Genomic DNA, 20,734 nt, shown 5'->3' with positions numbered 1-20,734 from the left:
AAGAAGAGTAAAAAGATCAGAGAGTGAGTTCCTGGTGGCAATCATTGCAGCCCGTGGTCAGATCATCCGCGGGATGATTCCTATTTGGACAAGAGATGCCAAATGCCAAGGCTCATGGTATTGGAGGAAAAGTGATATGTAGCTGCGAGTTCCCATAAGACAAGGTAGAAGCACATACAATACTGTCAGGCCTCGCAGCAAATCATTGACGTTGATCAGCGTAGGGATCAGCGTGTAGCACCATACCGCGTACTTTGTCAGCAATGGTAAGGATAGGTCAATTTGTATTTCGGTGCCCGCGTGTGATTGGGTGGAACCGCCTCCAGAAGAAGTTGGGTGCTGTACTTCTTCCACGAATCTCTACTTGAGATGTAGCGTGATCATTGCAGCAGATTCTGCAGAATTGTCGAAGGAGGTAGCCCAGCTACGGGAAGAAGTCAATATCGGCTAGTGAGGTTGTTGATCATCAGCGAAGTAACAAAAGCACTGCACACTTAAGGTGTTGACGGAGACTTCTAAGTGTTGCCCATTGGCGCCATCGTGAGGCAATCCATAGAATACGCGCCACCAGGAATACGACGTGCGCTAGTGCTCGTTTCGCGACGCCCTTGCCGCTTCGATGCCTGCAGCTTACTTCCACACCGACACTCAACATCTGCATCGCTGCCTGCTTCGCAAAAACTGCACGCAACCTCATGATACCTCCTTTGACTCAATTGTTGACCGGTCGAGCTTGAGGCGGAACGAGGCTATTGATACAGCGTTCACGCCATTGTTGGCATCGCCACGCTATCGTCATGGCTTCATTACAGACACCAATGTTGGCGCAAGGTCACCACCGTCACCCAACACTTGAAATTCCACCAATTTCAGAATGCCGTCATCCATGGGCAAGTCCTTTGTTTTGGTGTACGTGGAAGTCGCTGATAGTCAACAGGACTCCCGAACGGCCACTTTCAATCTATGCGCTTTTCCGTACCTTTCCATGATACCAGTTCTTGTGGGAGCTCTGATATTACTTACCTATTCATTTCGACTGCTTGACCCATATCGGCCAAAATGGACAAAACCACTGCTGAAGGAGACCAAAATTCAGTCCGATGATTTTAAAGACTCGTCTCGACACCAATTCGCATGGTCAACTTATGGGATATTAGCAGTTGCATCGATCGGCCTCATCCAACAAGTCAGCAGTGCCTATCTACCCATTGTCGTGGCGTCGTTCTCTGTTGTTCCATCGCTCGCTTGGGTGAGTATGAAGATCCTCTAGTATGTAAAGCACTGATTTGTTACAGGCTATTGCTGTTGCTATTATCGTGGTACGGCGACCGCGAACTGCTTCTCTTTCTTTGCTGTTTCTGTTCGCTTCCATTGTGCTTTCCGAACTAGCCATTCTGATATCAGAAGCCGAGCGACCAGCCTTTGCTTTAGGTCCTGTTGTAGCGCTCATGGGCATCGTGGTTATCCTCAACATGCCTCTTAGGGATCCAGCTCTTCCAAGCGAAGATGTTAGTCCTGTATATGGCCCACCTACGGTGAAACTCAGAACGCCGGAGGACAGCTTAACTCCGCTCCAATACATGACTGTATCGTGGATGGGCCCTTTGATCGAAAAAGGAATGACGCGTAAGATGGATGATGAAGACGTATGGGATTTGGGCTGGGAGTTCAAGCATGCACGGCTTCACGAAGCTTTTCGAACGTTACAGGGATCAGTCACGCGGCGAATATTCGTGGCTAATGGTATGGACGCTTTGCGAACCACAAGTCTTAATCTGCTGCGACTGTGTGCAAGTAAGCTCGAATTATGAATCTTGATAGAGAATCCGACCACTGACCTTCTACAGCGCTTTTGACACCAGTTTTACTACAGCAGCTGCTGGGTTCGATGAAAGATGTCACTTCGCCACGCAGTGCTACAATCACATATGCTTTCATATCATTGTTTGTGCGCTTGCTGTCCTCACAGTGTAACGTCTTCAATCTCTGGTATCAGCGACGCGCATATGAAAGGTCACGAGGTCAATTGATCACAATGCTATATGAAAAGACCCTCAATCGTAAGATCCTCGGTGCAAAACAGGAAAGTAAAGACCATGCCGATGGCGAGACCAGTGCAGAATGTAACGGCGAAGCCAATGAATCCACACAACCAGTTAAAGCTGTACCTCAGAGCAAACTCAGGAGACTCTGGCTCCGCATCCGGTCACTGCTGTCAAAGAATAAAAAACAAGAAAAAGAGGAGGAAAACGCCGCTGCATCTATGGGCAAGATCCTTAATCTTATGCGAAACGACGTCTACGAGATTTCACAGCGGTTTTGGGAATTCTCTGACATCATAGTCAAGCCACTTGGAGTAATTGGGTCTACTCTGCTCATCTGGCGCATGCTTGGATGGTCTTGCCTTTTAGGGGTGCTTGCACTTGCGCTCACGCAGGTACTCAGTGTCGTCCTTGCACGCTACCAGGTGTACTTTGAGAGAAAGCGGAGAAAGGTAACAGACGAGAAGCTACAGAGGACTACGCAGTTCATCGAGTCGATCAGACATCTTCGCTGGTATGGTTGGCATGAAGCATGGCTCAAGGGCATCCTCGATTCCAGGCAGGCAGAGCTGCATTTGCGCGTTCTGCAAATCATCTTCACTACCTCGTTGGCTTTTATCATGAGGTTTGGCTCTGGGTTATTCCCAGCCGTCGCTTTCTACGCGTTCACCAAATTGGCCGGAAAACCACTCAGCGTCGATCTCATCTTTCCAGCAATCGACTTGTTCAGGCTGTTGGAGTCATACTTGGGAGCCTTACCCCCCCTCATCACGACTCTACTCAATGCTTACATCGCCATGGGACGCATCGAAGCTTTCATGGCTGAGCCTGACAAGGAAGATGTTGCTTTGGTCTCCGATGGTGTCGATGAGTTAAGCTTACAAGGTGCATCGTTTGCATGGCCAGGGGTGGAGAAGAGCGTACTCGAGGATATCACCTTATCTTTTCCATTAGGCTTGACTGTCATATATGGCGAGGTAGCTTCGGGCAAGACAGCGCTGCTACAGGCGTTACTTGGAGAACTTGACAAAACCGCTGGAGAGCTCGTTCGTCCCGACCAAGTCATCGGTTACTGTGCTCAAACTCCATGGCTACAGAGCATGAGCATCCGCGACAACATCCTCTTCTCAGAGCCTTACGATGAGCTACGGTATAAGCAGGTCTTGGAAGCTTGCGCGCTCATACCCGATATGGTCGAATTCAAGCACGGTGATCTATCAAACATTGGCGAGAATGGCATTGGCCTGTCAGGGGGCCAGAAGGCTCGTGTGGCACTCGCTCGAGCCGTCTACAGCAAAGCGAAGCTCTTGTTTCTCGATGACCCTTTGTCTGCATTGGATCATCAGACTGCTGACTTCATTGTACACAATCTGCTCAACAGCTCACTAGTTGAAGGCCGAGTTACCGTATTGGTTACACATCGGACCGAGCTCTGCCACGACCTGGCAAAGCAATGGGTACAGCTTGACCACGGACGAGCAACCATCCACGAGCCTACGAAGCAGGATGACAGGAATGCGCTGAAGAGAGCGCAGACAAATGAGTCACTCTCGGAGGAAGAGGCCAAGAAGAGAGAAGAAGAGCAAGCTGCTGCCATTCCTGACAAATTCATCGAAGACGAACATCGGGCTGAAGGCGGGGTCAAGCTCAGAGTGTACTGGCGTTACATCAAGGCTGGTACGCTACAATGGTGGGCTATCTCGATCGTCGTGATGGCACTGTACAGATTCCTTGACGTCGCTGAGACTTGGTTCGTCAAAGCATGGGGCGAGGGATACGAGAACAAACACAGCGACGGCGTTTTCGGCTTCCTACCACCACCCACTGAAGACGTAGTGCCGTGGTTGTGGGTATTCTTCGTGTTTGTTGCCGGGACAGCTGTGCTGTTCTGGTTTACAAACGTGATTATGTTTGGAGTGGGTTACAATGCCGCAAAGGCAATCTTCAAAGAGGCAGTGGACAAGGTCGCGCATGCAACATTCCGATTCTACGACGTCACCCCCGTTGGGCGTCTGATGAATCGGTTGACCAGCGACATGAACACTGTAGATGGTGGTTTAAGCTCCGCATTCACCGTCTTTGGATGGCAGATGATTGGCTTTGTAAGCTGCATCGTGGTGATTCTGTCCTCTACGCCAGCGTTTCTCGCTTTCGGGCTTTTGCTGTGTTGTGGATTCGTTTACAACTTCTACCGCTTCCTGCCGACATCTCAGAGCTTGAGGCGCCTTGAGGTAAGCTTCACGGTGCATTTAGTACGAGGCATTTTCAAGTACTAACATTGACAGATGGTGTCCCTTTCCCCACTCATGTCCAACTTTGGCGCACTTGTTGAAGGCTTGACCACGGTTCGCGCCTTCAACGCTCAGCCACGCTTCCAGGCCCGAGTCATCGAGGTTGTAGACAACTTCCAGAAGAACGATCATTTCTATTGGTCGCTTCAAGCCTGGTTGTCGTTCCGGTTCAGCACCATGTCTGCGAGCGCTACGCTTGTCATGACACTCATTGCTGTGTACACGGGCATTTCTCCGGGACTGACGGCCTTTGTATTGATTACAGCAAGCAGATTCGTCATGTATACTGAGTACATGTGCCGAATCTACGGTCAGCTGGAAATGCAGTTCACAAGCGTGGAGCGTGTCATTGAACTCCTCGACCTCGAGCAGGAAGCGCCTGGCGTTGTCGACCCTCCCGCCCACTGGCCGACCTACACAGGCAACATCATCTTTGAAAACGCTACCATCCGCTACGCAGAGAATCTTGACCCAGCTCTCCAAGACGTCTCCCTTACAATCCCAGCCGGGAGCAATACGGCAGTCATCGGTCGTACCGGCTCTGGAAAATCCACGCTTGCACTCTCGCTCCTCGCCACTATTGTCCCGGAAAGCGGCCGCATCCTCATCGACGGCGTCGACATCTCCACTGTAAATAAACAAGCACTGCGAAGCCGCGTCACGTTCCTCGCGCAAGAGCCGGTCCTCTTTCCCGGCAGCATGCGCAAGAATCTCGATCCACTTGACGAGTACTCAGACGGCGCATGCGAAGCGGTACTCGCCAAGATCGCCGGCAGCCACGGCTGGACACTGTCGACTAATATTGAGGGCGGCGGTAAAGGGCTGTCTCAGGGCCAGAGACAGCTAGTTGGTCTTGCCAGGGCGATGCTACGAAGGAGTCCGGTTCTGATCATGGACGAAGCGACGGCGAGTATCGACTTTGAGACTGCGCAGCGCATTCAGAGCGTGCTGAGGGAGGAGATGAAGGAGAGCACGGTGATTACAATTGCGCACCGTCTGGAAGCGGTGAAGAACGCGGACTATTGTGTTGTGCTGGGGAAGGGGAGGTTGATCAAGGCAGGGAAGGCCGAGGACATGTTGAAGGAGGGGAGTGAGTTTAGTGAGATGTTGGCGTGAGGGGGCACGAGACGGTGTGTTGATGCATAGCTTGTTGTTGATTTTGATTGTGATTCTGATTTGATCCTGACTTGTGGTGGTGTGCTTCGTCACGTTGTGTGGTGGATGCTTGCCAGTGTGTGCACTGTGTGCACTGTGTGCGCTGCTGTGACTGGTGGTGACGGGCGGCCGACGCTTGCGCGGCACTGCGCCACCGAGGCGGAAAGGCAGGCGCAGCAGCGCAGGGGCCCGGCGCGCTCGCGATTCGACGATGCCGTGCATGCCGACGTGTGAGCTCTGCGCAGGCGGCGAGGCGTTTCTGACCGGACCTGCAAGCGACCGGCTCGTCATGTGCACAGCGCAGTAGAGGGCTCCTCCGAACCACCCACCTGGCACCACCCTCGAGCGCAGACGCCCGCCGTTGCGAGCGCCCTCACCGACCACGCGGACGCCCGACATGGCCGCCGCAAGCACCGCCGGCACCAGCGGGCAGCATGAGCTCGACGACATGGCCGACAAGAAGCCCAGCCTCCCCGTCGAGGAGGACATTATGCAGCTGGCGCGCCTGGGCGAGATTGCCGCCATCCAGAAGCTGTTCGACGGCGGCAAGTTCGATGCGACGTACACGGACGAGCAGGGCATCACGCCGCTGCATGTGCGTACCCGCGACCCTCTGCACGCGCACACGGCTGACAGCATCCACAGTGGGCCGCCATCAACAACCACTACGCGCTCTGCCACTTCCTGATCCAGTCCGGCGCGCCCATCAACGCCAAAGGCGGCGATGCCGTCGCAACGCCCGTCCTCTGGGCCGCCAAGCGCTGCAACTACTACGTCGTCAACCTGCTGCTCGAGCACGGCGCCGACCCGCTCCTCACCGACGACCAGGGCTTCAACCTGCTCCACTCGGCCACCCTCGACGGCAATGTCTACCAGATCGCCCTCCTGCTGCACCAGGACATCCCCGTCGACATCCCCGACCCGCAGTCCCACACGCCGCTCATGTGGGCCGCCTACAAGGGCTATCCCTCTTGTGTCGACCTGTTCCTGCGCTGGGGCGCGAACGTGTATGCCGCAGACGACCAAGGCTTCACCGCGCTGCACTGGGCGCTGGTCAAGGGCAGCCAGGGGAGCATACAGAAGCTGCTGGAGTATGGCGCAGACCGCTTTGCGAAGAACAACGACGGCAAGACGCCCGCAGTGACGGCCGAGGAGATGAACACATCCAGACAGTGGCGCAGGGCGTTGAGCGAGGCTGGCTACAAGCCAGACGGCAGTCCAAAGGAGTTTCCAATTCCCGGAGTCAAGGACACGAGGTGGTTTCTGTCGAGGTTCATATTCTTCTGGCCGTTTGCCATACTACTCCTAGGCCTGTGGCTCGTTAGCTACTATCCTGTGTTTGTTGGTGTGCCTTTGGCGCTGATATCGAGCTATGTCATGCAGATGGCCGCACAGAAGCTGCTGCAGTGGGGGCCCTCGAACATGCGCAACATACATCACAGCGTTCGTCTGGTCCCGACTCGAATTACACGCACGCTAACCTGCTGCAGCCCTTCTTAGCCGGCATCTTTGCAGGCACTCTGTTCTGGGTCGGTGTGCGATACATCACTACGGTTCTGCCAGGTAATGTTCTCGAGTCCAACGCAGTGCCCAAGTCTAACACCGCCAGGAACAATACGAAGCTCATTTTTCACCAACGTTGGTTTTGCAGCATGTTACGGACTTACGGCCTACTTCTACTTTTTCACCATGTCTTCCGACCCAGGCTACGTGCCCAAGTCGGCGAGCAGGAGTGCTTCCAAGGCAATCATTGACGAGCTGATGGAGCTGCGACAATTCGATGAGCATCACTTTTGTGTAAGCTGTCTGGTCAGGAAACCCCTGCGCAGCAAGCACTGCAAGCGATGCGAGCGTTGTGTTGCGAAGAGTGACCAGTAAGTCGTTTTGAGATGAGCCATGATGCAAAGCTAATGTAGTCAGCCACTGCCCTTGGGTCAACAACTGCGTTGCCAACAACAATCACCGCCACTTTGTCTTTTACGTCCTGTTTATGGAACTCGGCATCCTGGCCTGGCTTCGCTTGGCCTGGAGCTATCTGGACCACCTTCCCAAACCCAAAAACGACGACTGCAACGTCCTCTCTGACGACCTCTGTGAGCTACTCAACAAAGACCCCTTCACCATCATTCTTTCTATCTGGGCAGCGTTTCAACTCACGTGGGTCAGCATGCTTCTCTGCGTGCAGCTTCTGCAAATTGCCCGTAATCTCACTACCTACGAGTCGATGCGCGGACACCTCAACTCTCACACTGCCGCCGACGCCGTCACCTCGTTTGTTACGACAGGCGATACCTCCCAAGACGTCGCTGGAGGGGCAGCAGGCCCAGGTGCAGCAGGCAGTGCACCCACCAACGGGTTTGGGTCTGGCCAAGACACTGGCGATGCGCCCAAACGCGCGCAGGCACAGCACTCGCTATGGGATCAGTGGAAGCGACTACTCGGGTTGGACACATTTGTGGCTATCGCGTTCCACGGCTCCAACGCCGGCCAAGCGCGCACTCGGCGGCAGCGGCGTGGCAATCCTTTCTCACAAGGCATTGTCACGAACTGCAAAGACTTTTGGTGTGATGGGGCGCCGGTGTTTGCAAAGAAGGAAGGCGGGTTTGCGAAGCTTGGCGGCGAGAGGGTTGACTACACACGGCTGTATGACGTGGAGGACATCCCGAAGATGAGGTACGCGAGAGGCGGGGGAGGGGAGAGGTACGAAAGCGTCGGGACGGAGGAGGAAGTGTAATGTATAACGAGAAAGCAGCTGCATTGCCATGCACGCACAGAAGATGGAATGTCGTATATCGTGATGGTGCGTGCGCTCGGCGCAACTTCAAACCCCGACAGCCGCCGCCTGCGCCACGTTATTTCCGATGCCGAGGGTGTCGCGAAAACTACCCGCGCGGAACGGCCAGGCGCAGCGCTAGAGGGTCCGAAGCCCGAACCTTGGTTGCGGGCACATGTTTGACAATTGACGACTGCCTCAGTGGCTTCTGCACCGCGCAGTGCCCCCCCCCAAGCGTGCTTCTTCCCCCCAGCCGGGCCATGACATAGCGAGGCCACCTGCGCCCACACGAACCCTCACGTCGCTCGCAAATGACATCACCCGAGGTGCTGCGCGGGCTGAGCGCCCTCTCGCGCACCGCTGCGCCGCGGCGGATGCTGGCGACCAGCGCGCGCGCCGCAGCGTGCTCGAGACGGACGGTATGCTCGAGACGGACGGTATGCACCGACTGCGCGCGCAGCCTGCGAGGCGCTGCTGGCAAGAGCTCGGTTGGAACGAGACCTACGGCTCAGATGACTTCTGGGACTTCTGCCGCGCTCGGACAGGCGCCGTCGGTTGGCGCCCGCGGATACGCGCAGGCAGCGCAGGAGTGTAGGTGAGACGTGCCGCGCGACGTGGGACGGTGCTGATGGGAGCAGACTCGCCGGCGCCGCCGCGCAGCCATGGGCCCATCGCCGAGTACGATGCGCGCGTCGAGGCGGGGCGCTTGAGGGACGACGAGCACCAGAGAAGTACGGCCGCCCGCGCGACTCGACGCAGCCCACTGACCGCCGCGAGACATCATCAAGAACCTGCAGGACCTCCATGACATGCTCGCCGCCTACCAACAGCCGCCCGTCCGCCAGCCCACCCTCGAGTCGCTGCAGCCGCCCAAGAAGTCCTTCTTCTCCTTCCTCTCCGCCGCCGAGCCCACCCCTGCCCTGCCGCCCATCCCCGCCACCCTGCCCAAGGGCATGTACATGTTCGGCGACGTCGGCTCCGGCAAGACCATGATGATGGACCTGTTCTACGACACCCTGCCCGCCGACATCACCCGCAAGACCCGCATCCACTTCCACGCCTTCATGCAGTCGGTGCACAAGGACCTGCACAAGATGAAGATGGCACACGGCAACGACATCGACGCCATCCCCTACGTCGCTGCCAACATCGCCGAGCGCTCGGCCATCCTGTGCTTCGACGAGTTCCAGTGCACCGACGTTGCCGACGCCATGATCCTGCGCCGCCTGATGGAGGCTCTGATGGCCCACGGCACTGTCATCGTCACCACCAGCAACCGCCACCCCGACGACTTGTACAAGAACGGCATCCAGCGAGAAAGCTTCATCCCCTGCATCAACCTGCTCAAGCGCCGCCTGACTGTCCTGAACCTCGACTCCCAGACCGACTACCGCAAGATTCCGCGCCCGCCGTCGGGCGTGTACCACCACCCGCTCGACCCGAGCGCCAAGACACACGCAGAGCGCTGGTTCAGGTTCCTAGGCGACTTCGACAACGATCCCCCGCACAAGGCGACCCACCAAGTCTGGGGGAGAGACATCGAGGTTCCAAAAGCGAGTGGAAAGTGTGCGTGGTTCAGCTTTGACGAGATCATTGGCCGCGCCACAGGCGCCGCCGATTATCTGGAACTCACCAAGGAATACGAGGCCTTTATCATCACCGACGTGCCTGGCATGAACCACAAGAGCCGTGATCTGGCCCGCCGCTTCATCACTTTCATAGACGCCCTCTACGAGAGCAGGGTGAGTTCTTTCCCTCCAGTTACTCAGACTCATAGCACAGGCCCCGCTGACCAACCCAGGCAAAGCTCGTCCTTACAACCCAAGTTCCCCTGACACAACTTTTCCTCTCGGCTGACGAAATGACCGATGCTCTCTCCGCCTCCAAACAGAAAGGTCAGATCCCTGACTCCGCCGACCCGGGCGAAAATCTTGACGACGCCATGCGCAGCCTGATGGATGATCTGGGCATGAACATGACCATGCTGAAAAACAGCGCCATCTTCTCCGGTGACGAGGAGCGCTTCGCCTTTGCGCGCGCACTGTCGAGGTTGACTGAAATGGGCAGCCAGGAGTGGGTTGAGCGCGGATTGGGCTTGGAGAAGTTGGGCGGCAAGCAGGAGCGAGATACCTGGCAGAAAGTTAGGAGTCATTGGCGCGAGGACTTCATGTGAGACCGTGGACATGGAACTGCGTTTAGCGATACATGCATCTATGGCGTTGCGATTGCGGTGCATCTAGAGACATAACTTGAGCCTGTCCGTCTTGCTATATTTGTTGCTCATGTCAGACGCGATATACTGTTTTTCTCTCAGTAGATAAAGCGTTGATCGTGCCATGATCATGTTGCCCTCATCACCATGTAAAAGTACTGTAAAAAGAGTAGCGGCTTCCTTTATTGTGTGCTGATCCAAATTTGCGTTGAGACGTGCATCCTATACTCGACTACTACTTGTGTCGAGTTGCAAGTAAAATTTCACATTAGAGTTAGTACAATTCACGTACTTTAAATTGGTACTTTCGGTAGACGACACCATTTCCTGTCCACAGACAACTTTTTGTCTCGGAGTTCGAGTACTCGAACGCTGCCAGAGGGCCTTGAAGGTCCCAAGACTACTGGGTGTATCAGCATGCTCAGTCCACGCAATTCTAGTGATCACAAGACAGTGTCATCCACAGCAATGCCACCTCGAGTTATCCTACCTACGGGTCTTATAGAGCGACGCACTGAATAGCATACGCTGCGATCACAGTGGCTGTAGACTGACCCACCCTTTTCGTCCCTACTCTATTCACTTGCCTGCTTATTATCTGGACATAGACTGCATCGCACATCCGTAGCAGGCCTATCCGCAGACGCGGGCCCCTTCATCCAACTCTTTCTGGTTTAATCCAGCAGTGACGGGCATGCTATAGTGAACTTGAGATGGCAAACGCTTTACGAGAAGGGGAGTCTTGAAAGACAGTAACATGACTCGACTTCAAGAATGTGTAGAAGTGTGTCACAAAAGAATTGAGGGCTATCATCATTGTTTCTCTGCATATTTACTTGTCTAGGAAATCTCCATGTTGACCGCACTCTCGAAATAGCCCGATTCGTGTTTTATATATGGAGGTATCCTCGAGTCTTTCTTTCCAGGATTATTGACCTCACTACATCCACCCTCTTTCAATACATCGGAGAGGACTACACTTTGGACATCGTCTTCGACTTCACGCTATAGTCTGTACTCCATTTTTGTAGATGTGAAACCATAAACCGATTCTCCTATTCCAATTCTCGGAGTACCGACGTAGCAGCACACTGTCAGGTTCTAGGCCATCGATCATGGCCTGACAAATAAGTCCAAGCTGTCGAGCGAGCAATCTCTTTGAGCAAGATGATAAATCACCAGTGCTTCAGTTGGTAGTACAAAGCTGAACATCGTCACAGCACCCAACCCACCGCGAGCCAACCATCTGTTTTAAGCCCAAAAGCAATGTCAAATTCCGCATACATCTCGCATGACCGTATGGCGCGGACCGCAGTGCTACCACGCCGTTCGAAGAAGGAACGCATATGTAGCTCCACGCTTCGACCGAAACTGCCGACACGTTGCGCGTGGAAGCACAAAGGCCTGGCTCACGCATCATGGCATTTCGTCGCAGCAGTCGACTGCGGTGGTACAGGTGCCAAGCTACGTACTGCGATGTGCATTTCGACGCGACGTCATGATGGATGGCACCACCAGCACGTTGGCATGTCACTTGGGTGGTGGAGCGCTATGCGTTTCGTAAGCCGATGTCCGTCCCATAACCGTGCTGAGCGAACGACAGAATGAGGACAGCACATTGTAGGTCAGGGACGTGGCACATTTCTGGCCTTGATATTGTGCTACATGCAATAGTATGCTGCTTGTGTATAGACATTGGAAGCATGGGATTAGTATTGAGTATTGACAATGGAGATGAAATGGGATAAGATGAGCGTTATAGTTTCCGTTTGTACACAAGCAATTAATAGCTGATGTTTCAAAACGTACGTGTAGATCTTTCACTGAAGCTGGACAGTGCATGAAGCGGCGATACTTTTGCGATCGTTGGATTATGCTATAAGCATGGTTTCTTGAACGAAGAAGCTTTGCACGAGTCACCTGTGATCTCTTCCGTTGGGAGTGCAAGAGCCCATGATGTCAACCATGAGCATCTCACAACTTGCGCAAGGGTTGTTGGCGAGGCCTAGCGTATTCGGCCGAGCGTTCGTTTCAGAATAAATGCAAGGGGCGAAATGTTGCAAATCAGATGGCCAGAACCTCGGTCCTCAGGTAGATCGACCCAGCGACGTTCCGTCTGGATCGAGTCAAGGAATCGGGAGAGGACCGTGAGGCGTGGGAGACTGCCAAGCGATGAAATGCTAACCAGACGGCACTATCAAAGATGAGCTTGAAACGCCACGTGATCGTATGGGTGGCTTCAGCAGCGTCGTTCGTAGTGGTCACAATTGGGAAGCCATCACGGACAAGCGAAGCAAAGAACGCCACTAGAAGCTTTGGTGACTGAACCAAAGTGAACATGTCGTGCGGAGAGTCAAGGTCAGGAATAGAAGTTACCGAACTTTTTGAAACGCGCTGCGCCGCCCGAGGGAGCAAATATGGAAGCAGTTCCTCTTCGCAAAGGCGAGCAGACATGGGACCCAAGAGGCCAGGCTTTCACAAGAAGCGAGACGTAGCGGGAGGAGCCCTCGTTTGAACCGTCGAAGTCTGCGAGTATCTGGTAACGTGTTGGCTGAGGCACGGACCGGAGGCTGCCTCGTTGGTGTGCCTGAGGACAAGCGTGGCAGTACATCGGTACTGTGTTTAGCAGGGCGGCCAGATATCGAAACTGCCGTCAGCTTTAGGCACAAACTTTACCAGAGAGTCGAGAAAGTAGCAGTCGAGCGCAGTGGACGCGGCGCCAAAGTCGGATGTAGTCGAGGAATCAATAGTCTCATTAGTCCAATTTGTGGCAGGTGGGCCAAACACCTGGAGGATACGCGCAGCCACGGCAAGGCGCTCGGCTGCACAAGGCTCAGCGCAGGCGTGGCGGCTGCAGCTCAATAAAGTGGTCTGCAGTGGAAGGATTGTCAGCAGTGAGAAACCGTGCAACCACAGCGTCGCGGCTAACAACAACGGCACCCCATCTGCGAGCCCTGGGATGATTTATTGCAACAGAGTAGAGGCAATCAAACGTACATTTGGGACATGCAGAGCGCGGGACGAGCGGCGTTCAGTGTTGGTTGAGGCGTTCATTCGAACAGCCACAGCACCCTTGGTTCCACCTTCCGTAAATGAAAGCTGGGCAGAGCAGGGGCGAAGGAGCTCGCGCACGCTGATTGGACAGCCATTGGTTGGACGGTTAGGCGTTCATGGTCTGCTCAACACTGGAGTGCGGCCGCTGCACGATCTGCGAACGGATTGCGCATGCGACGAGAAGCTGCTGCGCTTGGTGGCCGTTGAGCGAAGCAGAAAGCACGTTGCAGGTGGTGATTTTGGGCTTTGGCAGGTGCCGAGAGCAAGGTAGTTTGTTCCCCATGTCTAGTGCGTGAGAGATGCAGGCCTCGCGGCTGGAAAGCAATCTATTACACGGGCCACGCAGGGAGCCACCAGGAGGAGGGCAGCACACGGCAGGTGGCCGAGTCTCGAGACAAAGTGGTGGTGCACAAGACCACTTGCCTGCCTGCCTGTTGTCCTGCTCACTGCTCTGCTGCTGTCGTTGTCTGCATCGTGCACTCGTGCCTGGCGCGCGGACCTATTTGCGGACGCTATCGAATGCAACAAACGCGCCGTCTAAACCCCTACGCAGTATTGCCGGCTTAACCTAGTCGGGACGAATCCGTTTGACGGATCCCCCCTTGAGCCTGACCCGCCTGTGCGACTGAGTCGCTGACGGGCACCGACTGCTGGGCCTCTCCTTCTCCACCTGCCACTCCGCCGTCCTTGACACCAGCATCTCTCTCCACCCGCCGACAAGCTTTCGAACGTAGTGCGCACTACTGGTCTCGACTACAAGTGTGCATCACCCGCCCGTGGCTGCCCGTGGAGACCCCTTCGCGCACTCGACCACCGCACCGCACCTCCACCGCCGCCCTTGGGCTTACGCTCCCTTTGCACGATTCTCCGAATCACGAACACTCCTTCCTGAACGCCTTGCCTTCGATTTGAAGCAGCAGTCCTGCAGTAATCCGACCGTTGTCTACCCCCAACGCCGCCGACATTCGTTTGCCCTGAACCGCCGTAGATCGCTTTTCGACGTTGCTGGCCCGCCTCGCTTTAGACCCTGCGCGACACGCAAGCTTCAACGCCGATCAGGAACACCGACTCCACACGCCGAACGAACGTCGTCGAGTCTTTGTTGCAACAGACTCTCTTCTGCGCCACGCGATCGATTCCGTGCTTTGAGCGCCTGCTGCATCGACAATCTCTTTGTTGTCGCTGTGCATCGCTCGCTGACAGCTGGCGCGTGGCACTTGTGTTTGACAGACGCCGAGCCACTGGAACGACGTCTTCTCGCGCCTCTCTGGAACTGGTTCATGTCAAACATGACGGCATAGACCCACCACGAAAACGGATCTCACTGCGACTGCTACGCCTACCTTTACCCAGGCCTCAGTCACATTCCTAGCTGCATCGACAGTCTAGTGAGTATGGCCTACACTGCTGGCATGCACCGCTCTAACACCAGTCCAGGTCCATTCTTTATCCATCTTTGACTCTTGTCAAGTACACTCGTTTGATCAGGAACACACCGTAAGCTAGTCCTTGGTGTACGTTTGCGAACGTCTGTGTCTTACATTTGCAGGTGCACCGACTTTGCTCGCGCTCTACCCCTTGAACATATCTTAATAAGGATCTAGTGCCTGACAGTAATTACCAAAATGACACGCTCGACCACAGTATGGGTCGCTACCCTGGCCTTGGCCAGTATGTCCGGCTCAGGCCCCGTCGGCACAGTCGCAGAGGCCATGCCGGCCCCGCAGCCGAAGCAGACACAGGGCAAACCTCGATACTACTTTCCGCGTCACGTAAAGCGCCAAATCAACACAGACGCAGCTAACGCTACGGCACCCGCAACACCCTCCTCGTCTTCGACTCCTGTATCCTCGAGCTCGAGCAGCGAAAAGCGGCAGAACGACTTCCCCGACTTCACGTCGTTGTTCAGGTCTTTCATCAACTCCCAATCCTCGTCGTCCGCCCCATCGCAGCCCGGCGTCTTCTCCACCCAGAGTGAGCAGGATGCATCGAATCCATCCCTCGATCCTCTGTCAATCACTGTGACGCCGACGCCACAAAGTAGCCAAACTCCCGCTGGGACAAGCAGCACTCAAGTGCCGTCTGCCCCTGTATCTTTGCCCTCGTCTTCGGCATCTACAGCAGAAGAGATTTCTGTCGCATCTTCTGCGCCAGCGCCATCAAGCAGCCCTGTTGAGACCACATCAGAGGTCGTCTCCAGCCTTTCGTCTGCATTTGCTTCAGCTTCTGAGGAATCTACGTCTACCGCGGTCGTTCAGCCCTCCTCTACACCTAGCTCAACACCTGCAGAGCCTACCTCCTCTGTGATTGCTCAGCTATCTTCCGCACCAAGTTCGACAGCCGAGGAGCTCACATCCAGCACTGTGGACGTTCGTACTTCATCTGTGCCTAGCCCAAAACCCGAGGAGCTCACATCCAGCATTGTGAATGTCCAACCGTCCTCGGCGCCTAGCTCAGCACCTGCTTCGACACCCGAGGAGTTGACATCTAGTACTGCAATCGTCCAGCCTTCTTCTACACCGGTTTCGACAGCCGAGGAGTTGACATCCAGCACTGCGATCGTTCAGCCTTCTTCCACACCGGTTTCGACAGCCGAGGAACTCGCATCTAGTATTGTGAATGTTCAACCTTCCTCGGCGCCTAGCTCAGCATCTGCTTCGACAGCTGAGGAGTTGACATCCAGCACTGCGATCGTCCAGCCTTCTGCCACACCGGTTTCGACAGCCGAAGAACTCACGTCCAGCATATTGAATGTCCAGCCTTCTTCTGCACGTAGCCCGACACCCGAGGAGCTCACGTCTACCACTGCGAACGTGCTGCCTTCCTCCGTACGTAGCTTGGCACCGACTTCGACACCCGAGGAGCTTACGTCCAGCGTTGTGAATGTACAGCCTTCCTCCGCATCAAGCTTGACACCAGAACAGCAGACTTCGATTGTGGTTGTGCCATCATCGTCTGCCCCTAGTTCGGCGCCCGAGGAGCTGTCGTCTACCCAGGTCGAGAGCAGTTCTATTGCGCAAAGGCCTGCGGCGACTGGCACGCTTCCCCCGTCTTCGCAGATCATATTGCCAACGTCTTCTTCTTCGCCCTCGCCTCCAGCAGCTCCCACTTCTCAGACTCCTTCTGATACCGAATCCGAGGTGCCTAGCAGTACTCAGGGCGTGCAATCTTCTGCCGCCGCAACTGGCGTTCTTCCTCCAATCTCCGAGATTGTGCAGCCCACATCGTCTTCCTTGACTTCGCAGGTCGCATCCTCCTCTCAGTCTCAGCTTGAGACTGCGACTGAGGTCTCCAGCAGCACTCAGGTTGTCCAGCAGCCTTCAGTTGCGCCCACTGGTATCTTGCCGCCCTCTTCGGCGATTGTCTTGCCCACAAGCTCGAGCACTGAGGCAGAAGAGGCGAGTAGCACTGTCGCGCAGCGCCCCACAGGTGTCTTGCCGCCGTCCTCGGCGATCGTTTTGCCCACAACCTCGAGCACTATTGAGCCGGCACCTGCCCGCTCATCGTCCGCCACTGATGCATCGACTGGTTTGCTGCCCCCACTTTCAGAGATCGTCCTGCCCACAGCATCGTCTTCCCCCTCTGTGCCGTCACAGTCGTCCGCTCCCCAGGAGCCATCTCAGACAACGGGTGGTTTTCTTTCGTCTCTTTTGGGCAGTCTCCTCCCCTCAAGCAGTGGTTTGCCTGCGTCACAGTCGATTGTTCAGCCAACTGAGGCACCGTCGACTTCGCGCGACCAAGTTGCTCCTACTGGCACACTACCCGATGTGATTCTCTCTGGGACTTCCTCTACCGCCCCTTCGTCTGTGGCGTCGGCTTCTCAGACATCCAGCATTCTCGGTCCTTTCATCGTTCCCGGTACATCGCAGAGCCTCCTGCAGTCGACAACTTCCGACTCTGTCGAACGCCCTACATCTGTCGCCTCTACCGGCTCTCTGCCGCCAGCGTCTGAGATTGTGCTACCAACTTCGTCTGCTCAAAGCCCTGAGCAGGTCGCCTCTACTGGGTCGCTGCCTCCAGCTTCCGAGATTGTCCTGCCAACCTCATCTGTTCAAGCCCCTGCCGCTACTGGATCTCTGCCCCCGGCTTCTGAGATTGTCCTGCCAACCTCATCTGTTCAAGCCCCTGCCGCTACTGGATCTCTGCCCCCGGCTTCTGAGATTGTCCTGCCAACCTCGTCTGCTGGACTCATTGACGGTGCCCTCTCATCGCTTCTGTCTGAGGTGTCGCAAGGTGTCTCTACTGGGCTACTCCCGCCGGCTTCTGAGATTGTCCTGCCAACCTCATCTGCTCAAGCTCCTGCCGCTACTGGTTCTCTGCCCCCAGCTTCTGAGATTGTCCTACCAACCACATCCACTCAAAGCCCCGAGCAGGTTGCTTCCACCGGCACTTTGCCTCCAGCATCCGAGATAGTGCTACCGACTTCTTCCGCCCAGAGTCCAGAGCAGGCTGCTTCTACTGGATTGTTGCCTCCAGCTTCTGAGATTGTCCTGCCAACCTCGTCTGCTGGTCTCGTTGACGGTGCTCTCTCATCGCTCCTGCCTGAGGCATCGCAAGCTGCTTCCACCGGGCTTCTGCCATCATCTTCTGATATCGTACGGCCCACCTCCTCTGCTGGCCTGATTGGTTCTCTCCTGTCATCGCTTCTTGGCACTGCAGAGCCTACAGCTACCTCGGTTGTTGAGTCTGGCATCCTCCCCAGCAGTGGCGTAGTCCCTACTGGTGTTCTGCCCTCCAGCGGATTCCCTTCCAGTGGAATAGTCATTGGCATTACCACTGCACTCGGCACAGAGTCTTCGTCTGTATCTGCTACCATTACAAGCCAGGCTTCGCCGTCGGGCGCTATCCCTACCTCGGAGGGTGTATCCGTCAGCTCTGGGCTTGATCTGACATCGCTCCTGTCCTCCGCAATTTCTGAGGCTCTGCCAACTGGCGTCATTCCTAGCTCTGGGTCACTCAACCCTACTGCCCCTGTATCGGCTACCATCACGGAATCGTCGTCTGCTTCGGGAATCCTCCCGTCGGTCGCTCCATCAGTGATCTCAGAGCTTTCCAGCCTTCTGTCGTCGGCGGTTTCTGATTTGCCAACTGGTTCTGCCCTGCCCAGCGTTGTATCAAGCCTGGTATCCAGCGCCGAATCCGCGCTCACCTCAGCGTCCATCCTGCCCACCGCGTCGGTTCCTCTGCCCATCCCGACTTCCGATCTCAGCAGCATCGTGTCTAGCATTGCGTCTGATTTCTCGTCTAGCCTCCTATCGTCTGGAATCCTGCCCTCTGCGACCGTGTCAGGTTCTGGTAGCCTCACTGCGCCCATTCCTTCCGGCACAGAAAGCGTCACACTTTCAGCGAGTGCTTCACTGTCCGAATCATCCGGCATCTTGCCATCGTCCACTATCTCCGGAACAGGGTTTTCCTCTGGCATTATCCCGTCGTCAACTGTGGTTGGGACTGGCGTTTCCTCAAGCGCTACAATTTCGCCGAGCGAGACTCTCAGCATCTCATTGTCTATCTCAGCGTCTGAGACTCTCTCATCCTCTGGCTCGGCATCGACCAGTGCGACCATCACTTTGTCCGCTACCGAAACGGCCTCAGTCACGCCATCAGGCTCGGCTTCTGTATCTCCGTCCGCCTCAGGATCTGTGTCTCCATCCGCCTCAGGATCTGTGTCTCCATCCGCCTCAGACTCTGTGTCTTCATCTGCCACCGTGTCTGTATCCCCATCTGCATCTGGGTCTGTATCAACTGGGCTAGAGTCTCCATCGGCAGCGCCGTCTCCTACCCTGTCGCCATCGGAGTCCCTCTCATCATCGCCGTCTGCGCCTGCATCTGTCAGTATCTCTCCATCTGCTGTAAGCACCACGTCAGCAGTCGATTCTGCCACGATCCCAATTCCCGTTATCCCGACGGTCACAAGCTCGCAGACACCGGTGCGAACCGTTTTGCCCACTGCTACCAACACAGATACTTCTCTCTTCATTCCCACCAGCATTGTCCAAGAGCCTTCTACCATTGCGTCTCCTACTGCTACAAGCAGCGGTATTCCCTCTAGCCTACCGAAAATGATTGCTCCCCCTGGTGGCGTTCCCCCCGAAGTCTCGCAAGACAGTTTCATGGGTCAGGTTTGCTTCAAATGGCCGTTGAATTACCCATTCGTGTCTTCCAACAATGGCGGCAGTCAGATCTTCCACTACTTGCCTCAGGCGATTGCTGATGGTCTCAACATCTCCGTCTCTGACGTCAAGAACTACGGATTGAAGCCGCTTGACACGACAAAATACCAAGGCTTCATTACTACTATGGCAATGTTCACCATTCCCAAGGACTTGCAGACCAAGCTTGCAGCTCAGCTCCGCAACCCCGCTGATCCATTCTGGCACAACAAGGACTCCACTGTCAATGATCTCACCAACTTGATCAACACTGCTTGTCCTCTTGCAGCTGGCGGCACTCTTCCTGGTGCAGGCTCGAACGTTGGCGGCGGAGACCCTGCCGCAACATCGACTGGAGGCGCTGGCGATGGTGGTGCTATTGGAGGCGATGCCGGTGCCAGCCGCAAGATCAATCCCACTAGCGCAGGAATCGCAACAGGAGCTATCGTTGGAGCCATGGCCTACGGTGCGGCTATGTTCTTCGTCGCCCGTCGGTACCGCAACAAGCGCATCGCTCACCAGCGCTCCAGCTCAGTTCCAAGCACAAGCCGCATGACGTACGGCTCTATTCCCGGCGGTGCAGCTGCCTGGATGCGTGGTGCTCGCGATGGCCGCATGACGCCTGGTAGTCGCGGTAGTCGTGGAAGTGACAGCAGTCAAGGACGCAGCATACGCACTCAGCAGATCTCAGCTCCCGTCATGGCAGAGAACTCGCTCGGCTGGAACTGAGCGCCTGGCCGCCTGCACGTCCTACCATAACGACCTCGGTCAGACTTGGGTTTTACGATGACGGCATGCGCGCATGTCTGTCACCACCAATGTGTTTCGATCTCAGCATTCATCTCGCGAACCAACCTCATCAATGCTAGCGTCTGCGTCTCGCATCTAGCCGCACTCAATTCTCTCACATATCGTTGCTTTTATGTTCGGACACTCGTTGAACCCATCTCCAACCTCCTATACTTTACTTTAACATATTTTGAGTCTTTCTGTATATTCACTTCTTAGATACCAGTCTCTGCTCAATAGCGGCGAGACCGTTTTTTCTCTTGTCGATG

At 55.4% G+C, this 20,734-nt stretch overlaps 5 protein-coding genes across 5 annotated transcripts; all 5 read left to right on the top strand.

The window, feature by feature from the left end:
- Positions 1 to 985: 985 nt before the first annotated feature.
- On the top strand, positions 986 to 5,449 carry C7974DRAFT_438089 (P-loop containing nucleoside triphosphate hydrolase protein; the record flags this gene model as incomplete). Its single annotated transcript, XM_046145237.1, has 4 exons — positions 986 to 1,249; positions 1,296 to 1,794; positions 1,848 to 4,273; positions 4,328 to 5,449. 4 exons carry the CDS (start codon positions 986 to 988, stop codon positions 5,447 to 5,449), a joined length of 4,311 nt encoding a protein of 1,436 aa, XP_045990930.1.
- A 254-nt stretch (positions 5,450 to 5,703) lies between these two features.
- C7974DRAFT_406532 (palmitoyltransferase-like protein akr1) lies at positions 5,704 to 8,272 on the top strand. Its single transcript, XM_046143150.1, has 5 exons — positions 5,704 to 6,083; positions 6,134 to 6,931; positions 6,979 to 7,051; positions 7,098 to 7,362; positions 7,409 to 8,272. Exons 1-5 carry the CDS (start codon positions 5,886 to 5,888, stop codon positions 8,220 to 8,222), a joined length of 2,148 nt encoding a protein of 715 aa, XP_045990929.1. The 5' UTR covers positions 5,704 to 5,885; the 3' UTR covers positions 8,223 to 8,272.
- A 410-nt stretch (positions 8,273 to 8,682) lies between these two features.
- On the top strand, positions 8,683 to 10,904 carry C7974DRAFT_406525 (mitochondrial ATPase). Its single transcript, XM_046143149.1, has 3 exons — positions 8,683 to 8,992; positions 9,039 to 10,003; positions 10,063 to 10,904. Exons 1-3 carry the CDS (start codon positions 8,890 to 8,892, stop codon positions 10,432 to 10,434), a joined length of 1,440 nt encoding a protein of 479 aa, XP_045990928.1. The 5' UTR covers positions 8,683 to 8,889; the 3' UTR covers positions 10,435 to 10,904.
- Positions 10,905 to 15,152: 4,248 nt separating this feature from the next.
- Positions 15,153 to 15,389, top strand: C7974DRAFT_288757 (uncharacterized protein; the record flags this gene model as incomplete). The annotated part of the gene is made up of 1 exon (XM_046137633.1): positions 15,153 to 15,389. A coding segment is annotated over one exon (237 nt), but the record flags the coding sequence as incomplete, so codon positions are not given.
- Positions 15,390 to 17,048: 1,659 nt separating this feature from the next.
- C7974DRAFT_324179 (uncharacterized protein) lies at positions 17,049 to 20,405 on the top strand (the record flags this gene model as incomplete). The annotated part of the gene is made up of 5 exons (XM_046138946.1): positions 17,049 to 17,170; positions 17,510 to 17,724; positions 18,085 to 18,163; positions 18,281 to 18,811; positions 18,878 to 20,405. Coding segments are annotated over 5 exons (2,475 nt in total), but the record flags the coding sequence as incomplete, so codon positions are not given.
- Positions 20,406 to 20,734: the final 329 nt, after the last annotated feature.

Source organism: Boeremia exigua, assembly GCF_020726555.1.
Source record: "Boeremia exigua strain MPI-SDFR-AT-0100 chromosome Unknown C7974scaffold_16, whole genome shotgun sequence".
NCBI classification, from domain to species: Eukaryota; Fungi; Ascomycota; class Dothideomycetes; order Pleosporales; family Didymellaceae; genus Boeremia; species Boeremia exigua.
Note: the sequence above shows the minus strand (reverse complement) of the source record. Positions and strands in the feature narration are given on the sequence as shown.

What these genes read in the sequence shown, in the direction of transcription:
- C7974DRAFT_406525 (XM_046143149.1), top strand. Translation starts at nt 8,890, where the DNA reads ATGGGAGCAGACTCGCCGGCGCCGCCGCGCAGCCATGGGCCCATCGCC. An exon ending in GGACGACGAGCACCAGAGAA is followed by an intron (nt 8,993 to 9,038) that starts GTACGGCCGCCC and finishes GACCGCCGCGAG; the next exon opens with ACATCATCAAGAACCTGCAG. An exon ending in ACGCCCTCTACGAGAGCAGG is followed by an intron (nt 10,004 to 10,062) that starts GTGAGTTCTTTC and finishes TGACCAACCCAG; the next exon opens with GCAAAGCTCGTCCTTACAAC.
- C7974DRAFT_406532 (XM_046143150.1), top strand. Translation starts at nt 5,886, where the DNA reads ATGGCCGCCGCAAGCACCGCCGGCACCAGCGGGCAGCATGAGCTCGAC. An exon ending in TGCGCAACATACATCACAGC is followed by an intron (nt 6,932 to 6,978) that starts GTTCGTCTGGTC and finishes AACCTGCTGCAG; the next exon opens with CCCTTCTTAGCCGGCATCTT. An exon ending in CATCACTACGGTTCTGCCAG is followed by an intron (nt 7,052 to 7,097) that starts GTAATGTTCTCG and finishes TAACACCGCCAG; the next exon opens with GAACAATACGAAGCTCATTT.